General features: G+C 41.1%; 1 protein-coding gene across 1 annotated transcript in view; it reads left to right on the top strand.

The window, feature by feature from the left end:
• The window catches only part of RNF150 (ring finger protein 150), a 235,519-nt gene extending 229,935 nt beyond the window's left edge, over positions 1–5,584 (top strand). Inside the window, exon 7 of the mRNA XM_065877969.1 lies at positions 5,466–5,584. Coding sequence (XP_065734041.1) covers positions 5,466–5,584 — 119 coding nt within the window. The remainder of the gene's footprint in view (positions 1–5,465) is intronic.
• The last annotated feature ends 9,302 nt before the right edge of the window (positions 5,585–14,886 follow it).

The following is a 14,886-nucleotide window of genomic DNA, read 5'->3' as shown; positions in this document are numbered from 1 at the left end:
AGAAAGATAGACAAGATGAAAAGGTGGAGGGCTATGTACCAGATGAAGGAACAAGATAAAACCCCAGAAAAACAACTAAATGAAGTGGAGATAGGCAACCTTCCAGAAAAAGAATTCAGAATAATGATAGTGAAGATGATCCAGGACCTCAGAAAAAGAATGGAGGCAAAGATCGAGAAGATGCAAGAAATGTTTTAACAAAGACCTAGAAGACTTAAAGAACAAACAGAGATGAGCAATACAATAACTGAAGTGAAAAATATACTAGAAGGAATCAATAGCAGAATAACTGAGGCAGAAGGACGGATAAGTGACCTGGAAGACAGAATGGTGGAATTCACTGCTGTGGAACAGAATAAAGAAAAAAGAATGAAAAGAAATGAAGACAGCCTAAGAGACGTCTGGGACAACATTAAACACAACAACATTCGCATTATAGGGGTCCCAGAAGGAGAAGAGAGAGAGAAAGGACCCAAGAAAATATTTGAAGAGATTATAGTAAAAACCTTACCTAACATGGGAAAGGAAATAGCCACCCAAGTCCACGAAGCGCAGAGAGTCCCATACAGGATAAACCCAAGGAGAAACACGCCAAGACACATAGTAATCAAATTGGCAAAAATTAAAGACAAAGAAAAATTATTGAAAGCAGCAAGGGAAAAATGAAAAATAACATACAAGGGAACTCCCATAAGGTTAACAGCTGATTTCTCAACAGAAACTCTACAGCCAGAAGGCAGTGGCATGACATATTTAAAGTGATGAAAGTAACCAAGATTACTCTACCCAGCAAGGATCTCATTCAGATTCGATGGAGAAATCAAAAGCTTTACAGACAAGCAAAAGCTAAGAGAACTAAGCACCACCAAACCAGCTCTACAACAAATGCTAAAGGAACTTCTCTAAGTGGGAAACACAAGAGAAGAAAAGACCTACAAAAACAAACCCAAAACAATTAAGAAAATGGTCATAGGAACATACATATCAATAATTACCTTAAACGTGAATGGATTAAATGCTCCAACCAAAAGACACATGCTTGCTGAATGGATACAAAAACAAGACCCATATATATGCTGTCTACAAGAGACCCACTTCAGACCTAGGGACACATACAGACTGAAAGTGAGGGGATGGAAAAAGAGATTCCATGCAAATGGAAATCAAAAGAAAACTGAAGTAGCAATACTCATTTCAGATAAAGTTGACTTTAAAATAAAGAATGTTACAAGAGACAAGGAAGGACACTACCTAATGATCAAGGGATCAATCCAAGAAGAAGATATAACGATTATAAATATATATGCACCCAACACAGGAGCACCTCAATACATAAGTCAACTGCTAACAGCTATAAAAAAGGAAATCGACAGTAACACAATCATAGTGGGGGACTTTAACACCTCACTTACACCAATGAACAGATCATCCAAACAGAAAATTAAGAAGGAAACACAAGCTTTAAATGACACAATAGAGCAGAGACATTTAATTGATATTTATAGGACATTCCATCCAAAAACAGCAGATTACACTTTCTTCTCAAGTGCTCATGGAACATTCTCCAGGATAGATCACATCTTGGGTCACAAATCAAGCCTCAGCAAATCTTAAAAAATTGAAATCATATCAAGCATCTTTTCTGACCACAACGCTATGAGATTAGCAATCAATTACAGGGAAAAAAAAAAACCACAAACACATGGAGGCTAAGCAACACATTACTAAATAACCAAGAGGTCACTGAAGAAATCAACGAGGAAATCAAAAAATACCTAGAGACAAATGACAATGGAGACACGACGACCCAAAACCTATGGGATGCAGCAAGAGCAGTTCTAAGAGGGAAGTTTATAGCAATACAGTCCTACCTCAAGAAACAACAAACATCTCAAATAAACAATCTAACCTTACACCTAAAAGAACTAGAGAAAGAAGAGCAAACAAAACCCAAAGTTAGTAGAAGGAAAGAAATCATAAAGATCAGAGCAGAAATAAATGAAATAGAAAAAAAGAAAACAGTAGCAAAGATAATAAAACTAAAAGCTGGTTCTTTGAGAAGATAAACAAAATTGATAAACCATTAGCCAGACTCATCAAGAAAAAGAGGGAGAGGATTCAAATCATTAAAATTAGAAATGAAAAAGGAGAAGTTACAACAGACTCCGCAGAAATACAAAGCACCCTAAGAGACTACTACGAGCAACTTTATGCCAATAAAATGGACAACCTGGAAGAAATGGACAAACTCTTAGAAAGGTATAACCTTCCCAGACTGAACCAGGAAGAAATAGAAAATAGGAACAGACCAATCACAAGTGATGAAATTGAAACTGTGATTAAAAATCTTCCAGCAAACAAAAGCCCAGGACTTTTGGCTTCACAGGTGAATTCTATCAAACATTTAGAGAAGAGCTAACACCCATCTTTCTCAAACTCTTCCCAAAAATTGCAGAGGAAGGAACACTCCCAAACTCATTCTATGAGGCCACCGTCACCCTGATACCAAAACCAGACAAAGATACTACAAAAAAAGAAAATTACAGACCAATATCACTGATGAATATAGATGTAAAAATCCTCAACAAAATACTAGCAAACAGAATCCAACAATACATTAAAAGGATCATACACCACGATCAAGTGGGATTTATCCCAGGGATGCAAGGATTTTCAGTATACGCAAATCAATCAATGTGATATACCATATTAACAAATTGAAGAATAAAAACCATATGATCATCTCAATAGAGATGAGAAAAAGCTTTTGACAAAAAGCTTTATCAACACCCATTTATGATAAAAACTCTCCCGAAAGTGGGCATAGAGGGAACCTACCTCAACATAATAAAGGCCATATACGACAAACCCACAACAAACATCATTCTCAGTGGTGAAAAACTGAAAGCATTTCCTCTAAGATCAGGAACAAGACAAGGATGTCCACTCTCACCACTGTTATTCCACATAGTTTTGGAAGTCCTAGCCACGGCAATCAGAGAAGAAAAAGAAATAAAAGGAATACAAATTGGAAAAGAAGAAGTAAAACTGTCAGTGTTTGCAGATGACATGATACTATACATATCCTAAAAATCCACCAGAAAACTACTAGAGCTAATCAATGAATTTGGTCAAGTTGCAGGACACAAAGTTAATGCACAGAAATCTCTTGCATTCCTATACACTAATGATGAAAAATCTGAAAGAGAAATTAAGGAGACACTCCCATTTACCACTGCAACAAAAAGAATAAAATATCTAGGAATAAACCTACCGAGGTAGACAAAAGACCTGTATGCAGAAAACTATAAGACACTGATGAAAGAAATTAAAGATGATATCAACATATGGAGAGATATACCATGTTCTTGGATTGGAAGAATCAATATTGTGAAAATGACTACACTACCCAAATCAATCTACAGATTCAAAGCAATCCCTATCAAATTACCAATGGCATTTTTTATGGAACTAGAACAAAAAATCTTAAAGTTTGTATGGTGACACAAAAGACCCCGAATAGCCAAAGCAGTCTTAAGGGAAAAAAATGGAGCTGGAGGAATCAGACTCCCTGACTTCAGACTATATTACAAAGCTACAGTAATCAAGACAGTATGGTACTGGCACAAAAACAGAAAAATATAGATCAGTGGAACAAGCTAGAAAGCCCAGAGGTAAACCCACACACCTATGGTCAACTCATCTATGACAAAGGAGGCAAGGATATACAATGGAGAAAAGACAGTCTCTTCAATAAGTGGTGCTGGGGAAACTGGACAGCTACATGTAAAAGAATGAAATTAGAACACTCCCTAACACCATACACAAAAATAAACTCAAAATGGATTAGAGACCTAAATGTAAGACTGGACACTATAAAACTCTTAGAGGAAAACTTAGGAAGAACACTCTTTGACATAAATCACAGCAAGATCTTTTTTCATCCACCTCCTGGAGTAATGGAAATAAAAATAAACAAATGGGACGTAATGAAACTTAAAAACTTTTGCACAGCAAAGGAAACCATAAACAAGACAAAAAGACAACCCTCAAAATGGGAGAAAATATTTGCAAATGAATCAACGGACAAAGGATTAACCTCCAAAATATATAAACAGCTCATGCAGCTCAATATTAAAAAAACAAACAACCCAATCCAAAAATGGGCAGAAGACCTAAACAGACATTTCTGCAAAGAAGACATACAGATGGCCAAGAAGCACAGGAAAAGCTGCTCAACATCACTAATCATTAGAGAAATGCAAATGAAAACTACAGTGAGGTATCACCTCATACCAGTTAGAATGGGCATCATCTGAAAATCTACAAACAACAAATGCTGGAGCGGGTGTGGAGAAAAGGGAACCCTCTTGCACTGTTGGTGGGAATGTAAATTGATACAGCCACTATGGAGAACAGTATGGAGGTTCCTTAAAAAACTAAAAATAGAATTACCATATGACCCAGCAATCCCACTACTGGTCATATACCCAGAGAAAACCATAATTCAAAAAGACATATGCACCCCAGTGTTCATTGCAGCACTATTTACAATAGCCAGGTCATGGAAGCAACCTAAATTCCCATCGACAGACGAATGGATAAAGAAGATGTGGTACGTATATACAGTGTAATATTACTCAGCCATAAAAAGGAACGAAATTGGGTCATTTGTAGAGACACGGACGGATCTAGAGACTACCACGCAGAGTGAAGTAAGTCAGAAAGAGAGAAACAAATATCGTATATTAACGCATATATGTGGAGCTAGAAAAATGGTACAGATGAACTGGTTTGCAGGGCAGAAACTGAGACACAGATGTAGAGAACAAACGTACGGACACCAAGGGGGGAAAGTGGCGCGGTGCGGGGGGAATGGTGGTGTGATGAACTGGGAGATTGGTATTGACATATATACACTAATATGTATAAAATGGATAACTAATAAGAACCTGCTGTATTAAAAAAATAATAAAATAAAGTTAAAAAAAACAAAAACAAAAAAATGGATATAATCCTCTGTGAAATTTTTGCAGATATTCCCAGTGTGACATATACCTTTGATCTTATGTTTCATGTTTTTAATATTTTTAGAATTTTATACACATTTATCAATCTTTTCATCTGTGAATTGCTCAATTGCTTTTCCATGTAGCACTTCTTGCCTTACTTAGAGATGTTAGATATATTGTCTTCCTACTTAGATATATGCTTATAAGATATATTTTCCTCTGGCTTCATTAGATTCTTTTGTTTACATTTAACTTCTTGACCCATTTAGAATTTATTTGGGGATGTAGTGTGAGAAAAGTCTCTAACTATACTTTTTTTCTTTTTTTTTACGAAGTAGCCTAATACCTTCTCTTGGGCTTCAATGAAATGTTATTAAAGGCAATTGTATTGAAATAATCAGCATCTGAAGACAGAGCTCAGTGTTCACTGTGAACTTTGTTTCCCCCCACCAGGTGAGCAGGAACCAGCTATAAGCAGTGATTCTGACATCTCGCTGATCATGGCAATGGAGGTTGGACTGTCTGATGTAGAACTTTCCACCGACCAAGACTGCGAAGAGGTGAAATCTTGAAATGGCGAATATAGAAAAAAGGGATGATAGGACCCAAGGGGAAGGAAGGGAGGAGTGCCCCAAGACTGCACCAGGCACATGCACCTCCAGACCACCTTGGCAACTCCAGGGCACTCCACACAAGAATGGTACCGAAAAGCAATACCCAAAGTCACGTTCATCAGGATGCAGTTTCTCCGTCTCTACAACAGCTCATGGCCTTGGCACCTTTGACGTTGAAAGCTGGTTTTCTCTCCCATGTCCTTGTAGGCACACACTTCCGAAGTTCCTCAAACAGACTGAAAAGACACTTTTAGGGCTTCTTAGTTTCATTTCAGTTTCTTGTTTTCCTATTTGGGGAATGTTGTTGATTTCTTTGGCCCTTTCTTTTTAAGGACTATGTGTACTTTATGTTCACTCTTTTGTTTTTCCTTTGATTCACTCCAGCTTTTGTACAGAGTTCTGTTTAGAAGCCTCAGTTCCTGCTATGACCAGTTTGTATTCCATCTCTGAGATTAATGGCCTTGACCTCTCAGCATGAAGTGTGCATGGCTTTAGGAAGTGCCTCAGCACCTTGAAACAGTCTAAGGCCAGCTTTCGTTTAGAATCTGAATTCTTTTAAGTGGATCTTGGAAATGCCAGCTGCCAGAGACCCCAACACCAAGCTCTGAATCTGCTGAGGCCACTGCTCATTTTTTTTAGCTCCACACACTGGCTTCCACTTGCCAGGCTCTGTTGAGGACCCACGTGACTTGAGAAGGAAGCTCTAGGGAGGCACTTCAATCCATCTGATTCTTAACAGTCTTTGGCTGAAATTCTGAACTCACAAGTTCCCACTAGGGCATTAGCGCCATTCTCTGTGGCTGTAGGGCTTGTCTGTCACTGGGACTGCAAGCCTAGTTTTCAAACCAGAAACCATATACTCTTCCCGAAAGCAAAATGTCTGTTTCCCCAAGGCTACAGCAGTCTTTTGTTACCTCCACAAATGGGTTCTGTAGGAGATGGAAGCTTGAGAAAAGATCCAGTCATCTTTGGATCCAACACAGTGAGGGCTGCAGTAGCATCTAGGTCTTACCTTAACTCCAATATGCTTCTGTTCAACCTCGCCAGACCTTGAGGGAGGATTTAGGTAAATCCTTAAGAAATTGCTTCCCAGGGCTCCCCTGACTGCGTCTAGATACCAAGTGAGGAGGGAGGTGTGATTCGATAAACCATTTGATCTAAAAAGTACAGCATGGGAATTGTTGATGTCAAGTTTCTCCTGACTGAGAGAGACAAAGAGGGAAAGGAAACGAGGTATCAAAGTGAATTCTAAAAATCCACCGGTGTTTTTGTTTGTTTGTTTGTTTGCGGTACGCCGGCCTCTCACTGTTGTGGCCTCTCCCGCTGCGGAGCACAGGCTCCGGCAGGCTCAGCGGCCATGGCTCACGGGCCCAGCCGCTCCGCGGCATGTGGGATCTTCCCGGACCGGGGCACGAACCCGTGTCCCCTGCATCGGCAGGTGGACTCTCAACCACTGCGCCACCAAGGAAGCCCCCCCACCGGTGTTTTTAAACTGTTTGTTTTTATTCTTTTTTTGACAGAGGTGTGCTATTTTTTTCAGTGGGCAGTTTTGTAATACATTGAGACTCTCCAGGTGCAGGGATGACTAAGGCAGTGTGAATAGCTTCTCTGGACCATTAGATGCATCACCTCGACATCCGCGAAAGGCCATGCTGCTGCGTGGGTTACCTGGGAGAGAAAGCTTCTCTCACTGAGTTATTTATGTATGTGATGAGGCCCTTCTTCTCGCTACATGCATACTCATGCAAAAACAGAGTTTCGTTCTGCTGTAAGAGCTTGCTGCCTGCTGGAACACGGTGTATGTGTCAAGGGAGACCCCTGGCTGCTCTTTTTTCACCACCTTGAACAATTTCCTATTTGACGCTTTCTAAGTAGGCAGCAAAGCAAGGAAAATGATCACCACCTTCACAAATGTCACATCTCTCTAGGAGTCCAACACTTGCAGTAATGAAATCCAGGGTCTCCAGGCAGGGAGACATGAAGGCAGTGCCAAATCAGGAGTCAGGAGGCATAGATGAGCAGCGTGCGTGCTGGGCCTCGGCTTCTCCATCTGTAAGTGAATGAGATTAACAAGATGATGCTCAAGCCTCTTTCTGGTCTTAGGACCACTAATGAGCATTTTGCCAGGGGATATTTTTTGTTTGTTTGTTTTTTGCGGGCCTCTCACTGTTGTGGCCTCTCCCGTTGCAGAGCACAGGCTCCGGACGCGCAGGCTCAGCGGCCATGGCTCACGGGCCCAGCCGCTCCACGGCATGTGGGATCTTCCCGGACCGGGGCACGAACCCGTGTCCCCTGCATCGGCAGGCGGACTCTCCACCACTGCACCACCAGGGAAGCCCCGGGGGATCCATTTTTGACAGAGAGCTATGACATATAGCAGACTTTCTACCTTGGGGAGGCACAGTTACTTGACATGTAACATATAACAGCTTTTGGGATTTGGCACTCTTGCGTGGCTGAGACTATCTAAATGACTGAATTTTAAGTGCAAGTAGGACTTGTTTTGTTTTGCCTTGCTTTAGAAACCACACTTAGGGCTTCCCTGGTGGCTCAGTGGTTAAGAATCCGCTTGCCAATGCAGGGGACACGGGTTTGAGCCCTGGTCTGAGAAGATCCCACATGCCGCAGAGCAACTAAGCCCGTGCACCACAACTACTGAGCCTGTGCTCTAGAGCCTGCGAGCCACAACTACCGAAGCCCGTGTGCCACAACTACTGAAGCCCGCGCACCTAGAGCCCATGCTCCGCAACAAGAGAAGCCACTGCAGTGAGAAGCCCGTGCACCACAACAAAGAGTAGCCCCTGCTCGCCGCAACTAGAGAAAAGCCCGCGCGCAGCAACGAAAACCCAATGCAGCCAAAAAAAATAAAAACAAAAACCACACTTAGTCACAGAGTTTGCAGTCTCTGGATACTTTCAAATCCTCGTTCTCAGTGTGGAATTCTTCGTCTCCAGGTATTTCTTTTTCCTGGTCAGCGAAGGCCTGCACCGCCGACCTCTCCTTCAGTCAGCTTTGCCCAAAACAAATTTTGGTATTAAGTCAAGGGGAATTAGAAGGACAATTCAACAGCAAAGGAAATATAAATTGTATTCCATGCCCAGAGAGAAAATGCCTTTTGGATTGATGGGTGCTCTCTCTTCCTGCCAGCGACCAGGTAGATCAGGAATTGGGTGCTTATGTGCGCTGTGGCCCAGCAGCCCCTATAAGATGCTGCATAGGGGATGAGGGGCCCAGCCGGCCAATCTGAGGCCTGTGGACCTGACCCCAAGGAGGTTCTGCTGCGAACTCGCTGAGCCTAGAAGTTTCTCCTTTACCGAAGGTTTGTTTCTGAAGAATTTTCTTATGGCTTTGGTAGTTTTAAACAAACAACAACAAAAAAGGTTAACTGGCATGGGACGTGTTCAAAAAAAAAAAAAAAAGGAAACAATCCTTCCTCCACAGCCTGCTTCACCTCCTCCCCAATGAAGAAGAAACTCTGACCTGGGGCCCCAGTAGCTCAAAGAGTATCAAAGGGTGTGGGAACCTTCTAGAGGTGTATGAAGACTTGATGTGTATTTTTCTTTAGTGTCTAGACCAGCACTGTTCAACAGAAATATAGTACACGTCCCACATGTAATTTTCTACTGGCCACATCTTTAAAAAGCAAAAGGAAACAGGTAAAAGTAATTTTAATAATATCCTTCTTTAAACCAATATTATTGTTTTGACACGTAATTAGTGTAAAGAGTATTCACGAAATACTTGACGTTCTTTTTCCGTACTAAATCTTCTAAGGGCAGTGTATGCTTTGCACTCACACACCTCTCCGTTCGGACTGGCCAGTTCTCCAGCTGTCAGCCGCATCCCATGGCTCGTGGCCACCTTGGACAGCGCAGGGCTAGAGCTTCTCCAACATTCTCACAAGATTCCCTGACCCTCACAGAGTAAAAAGGTTAAAATCTAATTACCTCCAGAAAGAACTGGACTCCACCCAGGCCACCTACTGAGAGGCCCAGAGGTCCATTTGTTTTATAATGAGTAAATATGCAGACCATCCTTTTTGAAATTTTTACTGCATCTTTCTAACCACACCACTGATGTCCATGACCGTTTTCTGTTGCTTCCTTGACCAGTTGTTTTTTAAAAAGTCACACAAAGCATGTTGATTTGGTGCTGAGACAAAATTTTATCCTTCACTTCCACCCTTGGACTGATGTGTGGCACTCAGGATCCAAAGAGAAATCCAGACTCTAGTCATCCAACTTTACCTCAACCCGTGGTCCGCCTTCTTCCTGATTGGCAGAAGGTCTTTTCCTGGTCCCAGGACCCCACAGTCCCACCACTATAGCTAAAATGCCTGGACTTGGGAGGAAAAAATGGGAAGGTACATATTGATTCCAAATACAAGACTTTGTGTGTAGCCTTCTCAATAGAGAAGAAGTCTTTGGGGCTTGTGACCGTCGGGTGCCAAGTTGGTGAATTATGACCACCTGCAACTCAGAAGCCATATCTCAACTTGGAAGTAAGCATTCCCCTTAGACCCCAAGGCTGTGGGCAAGAAAAGGAGCATCTCCATTCCCTCAGAATAACTGAGAGTCCCCCCTAGGAATTGCTGCGTCCTATGTGGCCAGTCCCTTTGGGAAGAACTGAGCCCTGATCACGAATAGAGCATAGGAATATTGATTTCATCTCTAGGGTTTGGTCACTCCTAAAATGTCAACTCCATCATCTAGGCAGGGAGTGGTGAAGAGTTTGGAGAAGGTAGAAAGTTAGAAGTAGCAAAGGCACCTACCTTTTCTGACATCACTTAGTAATGATCACGACCATGGTGTCAAACCTTTGTCCAAAGAGGGTTTTTTTGTTTGTTTGTTTTGTTTTGTTTCGAGCACTTTCCTCATTCTGATGGAAACATCCCGGATGTTCCTGGGTCTGGATTCGGTCATACCAAACCATGGTACCCAGTGGCTAGTAGAGTTAGTGCGCTGACATCCCTGAAGCTGCCATCCTTTCAGAACCAAAAACGATGACAGACAGCCTATCTTGGGACTCTTTTATTTGCAGCACATTCATCACGTTTAGATGAAAATTCTTGCAGAGGATAAAAAATAAATGGCATTTAATTGTCCACTGAATGCATCACCTTGACCAAAAACAAAGAAACCTCATTAAATCAAAACCCTTTCAGAAAACCTGAGATAGAGTCACAGCCTCTGAGGTGGGGAGGACCCAGCCCCCACCCGTGATACTAGATAGAGCCCCTGAGTCCACTTCTGGTAGCGTTTTTTTAATAGACTCCCACTTAGATTTCTTGCCCTTTTTTGTCTGGGTGTGTCTCTATCTCTGGATCTCTCTGACTGCCTGTCTCTTTCTTTGTACACACACCCACACACACATCCTTTTCCCATCTTTCAGGACAAAAAAAAAAAAAACCTTCGCGGCTCTGGATCTATAGGGTTGTCACTGTTTTGATTATCATTGTTCCTGTTGGCGATTTTTAATGTGTGGCAGTATCTGTCTTTTCACTTCTGATGTGGAAAACCAGTTGACTATAAAGGCAAATTAACTTCCTCTGTAATGGGGTTTGCCTCATTTTCACTTCTCATATCACTAATTTTATCACAAATCTAGCTATTGCCTTTTTTTTTTTTTTAAAGGGTTCCTTGCCAGAAAAGTCTCTGAGGTAAATAATGGCAAGGTAACAATTCCAGAATGCTGTCTAATCTCTTATCTTCCACCTCTAGCATTTGTGACCTTCTGAGTTCACCACAGGCCCTCCCACCACAGGGTTAGGATCTCTTGGAAAAACATGTGGGCTGTACCGTATCCGGTGTCCACTCCTGCTTCTTAGCGTCTTGGCACGAGAGTTTGCTCTTTGTAAGTGATCTGAGAGGCCACTTCTTCCTTAAGACTGAAAAAGAGGCCAAAAAAAAAAAACCCATTCCCCTAAAGTGACAGACACACAGATTCTTGTGCAGTGAGTGCCCTGCAGTCACAGAAGTCCCTCCTCTGTGCTATTTGCATGGCCGGGACTGAAAAGTACATTTGATGATGGCAATTAAAAGGTGGTGGGGATACTTACCCGCAGGTAGTCAGAAAAGAGGATGGAAGAGCATGAACATGGATGTTCTTCCCGAATCCACGAGCATCCCCTAGCTTTAGAGATGACCTGTTTGGGGGAACGTGTACGTCTTAAGGAGTTTAGCGCTCTCCTGATGGCAAAGAAGGTTGGGATTACCTGAAAAATAAATTAATTCTGAGAAGCAGGTGTGAGTTTCTCATCACTTACCTCTTCCCTTTCCCTGATCCCCTCCCCATCTCACAACTCCAGGACCTTTGTAATGGGGACAATAATTTATAAAGACCCACAGATCAATAGATCAGTAGCCATGCTCTCCCCTTTGAGCCTTTCGATGGCACTAAATTAACCATCCCAAAACTCAAGCAGTGATTCCAGATCCTGGATGTAGACCCTTAATTATCAAGCCCTGTAATTGCAAAACCTGCTCATCCTACAAAGAAGCTGCTGAGGTCCTTCACATCTCTCTTTACAAACTCTGAATGTTGCCTGCCTTGCGTGCTTCATGATCAAGTGGCTTCTTCAGGAACCTCCATGATCAAAGACCTTCTCATCCTTGTGCTACTGTTAACATTTGTGCTTACTACCGAGCTATTCTCTCTCTGGCCACCTGATAAATGTTTGTTAAGGATAATGATAAGGCAAGAATATACATCGCTTCAGAGGTTCTGCCGGTCTGAACAGAGGGAGAAAAATCTGTGGAGAAGGTAGCTCAACCTGAGTTACCTAAAGTCATTGCTTGACAGAAGGCCTGTGGTCTTGTCATCCTTACTGAAGTGAAGGGCTTGGAGAAGCAGGAAAAACGTGGGGACCGTGTGTACTCTATAAACCAAAGACCAATCGCCATCCAAATGGACACACATGTTTCTTCCAGGGACGAGTTTAATTTTCTCACAATGTGCTCATAAATAAAAATGAAGGTGGTTTGCTTGGTCGAATGAAACTCTGAGATGGGGTTTTCTCTTGCAGGCTTGTGATTGACCTTACTAAATCCAGAAATATAAAAAAATATATCATGGCCTTAGTACCGCACCATCTTGAAAGTCTAGTGCTTAGTCCCCTTTTCCCTCAAAAGTTTCAGACAAGTCGAGCGCTTTATTGAACTCAGAATATTGTTCTCTTTGAGAATGTGAAGATTTTAAATAGCCAAAGAATTTTCATGTATAAGAGCTCATTAATTACAGCATATCCTGCTCTTTTGAAGAAAATACCAAACTATTGCCTGTAGTAATAGATAGTGGAGCAATGGAAGAAGGACTATTAACAAAAGGACTTTTCAGCTTGTGTTTGTGTTGGCGGCTATGGTACTTAGTGTTAAGTGGGATGTTATTGCAAAGGGGCAGGGTGCCCTCTGCTGGAATTCTCGCCATTATTCTTTCAGCCAGATAATTTGACTAGGGTCACCATTTCCTCAACAACTAGTAGTGATTTGCCTTTCATCGTACAGTTTCCTCAGTAGTTGAGAATTTGGTCCACATTTGTCAAAAGAGGAAGGAATGTCACAAACTCTGAGAAGTTGGAGGAGGATCCCATGGAAGATCTGTCAGCAGCCCCTTCCTTCTGCAGAATGCTGAAAGAGTATTGTTTGTTCTGTTTGCAAAGAAGATGCCTCTGGCTGGAATGTTTGTGCAGAGTTATAAGGCAAGGGCCTAATTGTTTTGTAACGTTATCTCAACTTTTTTCTTGTCAGATTGCAAAGGAAGATCAATAAACAGACTTCTTTCATATGAATGTAAATGGTGTGAAATACTCACGTGTTTTGTACATGTACATAATAATATATTTACTTCCTGCTTTCACATTAGTAATCTGAAATGGTTGTACCATTTTATAATTAGAAAGAGATGTAGGGTTGGGGGAGGGAAGGGAGGGTTGTTATTTTTATAGTGGGATGTCCCTTATATTTAGAAAATGAAGTAATTTTGTACTTGTGAAAAGTTACATTCCATTCATTTCCTGAAAAACTAATGGGTGTTGTTCTTTAAAATGTTCATGAGCTGGGAGTGGGATTATTCTAGTTTCCAGGGGAGCCTCCCAAGCAGTAGATATGTGACACTGACTTTGTGGACTGCAGATCATGACCAGAGCATGACCAGCTCACTAATGTGAAACAAAAAAACAAAAAAAAAACAACTTATTTAAACCTCTTTGTATAGAGCATATTATTATTTCCACTGGGGGAAAAAAAAATGTCTCCTACAAAGAATGAATCTTCCATTCAGAAATAGTCCAGACATGGCATCATAAATCAATCTCTAGTCCCTCCCTACCAGCAACAACAAAAAAATCCAGTGGATTTATTTTTCCACTCCTGAACACAAATTATGTGCTTTCGTTGTAAAACGAATGATGTCACCGGTAGAATTTTACTTAGCATCCCCTCGAGGTCTTTCTGGCCAGTCTGCAACACCCACACATAATGATCCCTGACCCATCCTCTCCATATTCAGATGAGACTGAGCTTCCTTGATTTTTTTGCCACATGACTCAAAATCACCGAAGTTATTCCTCATGGCATTTGCATGAGTAACTTTTTATTTGGACTTTGGTTAGCTCTTAATTGCTAAAAAAAATTAGTAGTGAATTATGTAGCTGTTTTACCCAAACATCATCTTCTATACAAAGTCACATTTAAATGATTAGTTAAGGCAGTGTAGTTATTAGTTTTTGTTTTGTTTTCTGTATAAATCTCTTTCTCTTTCCCTCTTCCCCACCTCAGGCACCTACCTTACTCCTTCTAAAGCACTTTATATATCTCTTGAAATACACGGAAGTTTTAAAAAACTGTCTTTAAAGGGATTTGTCTTCTATTAGGAGACATGACTTTTATCTTGCTTTACTGTATTCTCTTTGTGCTTGGAAAGCATAAGCCGTTTGTCTCATGTGGGCTAGTGACGAAATATTAAGGATAATAATTGGAAACATTCAATCATACAACATGGCTATTTTTGTTATATAGAAGACTATCGTGTAAATAAGTGCAATCGTGTTCTTATGTACTGGTTCAAAAAAAATGCAACTATGAAGATTTGAAAAGGATTGTGAATTCCAGGAAATTTCATTGCAGAATTTCGTTTGGTTTTGTTTTTTAATAAATTGGAACCAGATGTATGTGTTTGTGTCATCCATATTTCCTAACTGTATTGCCTCATCTGGAGTTCTAGAGGTGGCACTGTGGATTATAAAACATTGATATTTAGGGACT

This window comes from Phocoena phocoena, chromosome 5, assembly GCF_963924675.1.
Source record: "Phocoena phocoena chromosome 5, mPhoPho1.1, whole genome shotgun sequence".
In the NCBI taxonomy this organism is placed as follows: domain Eukaryota; kingdom Metazoa; phylum Chordata; class Mammalia; order Artiodactyla; family Phocoenidae; genus Phocoena; species Phocoena phocoena.
The sequence above is the reverse complement of the archived record's forward strand: the minus strand, read 5'-3'. Positions and strand labels throughout refer to the sequence as shown.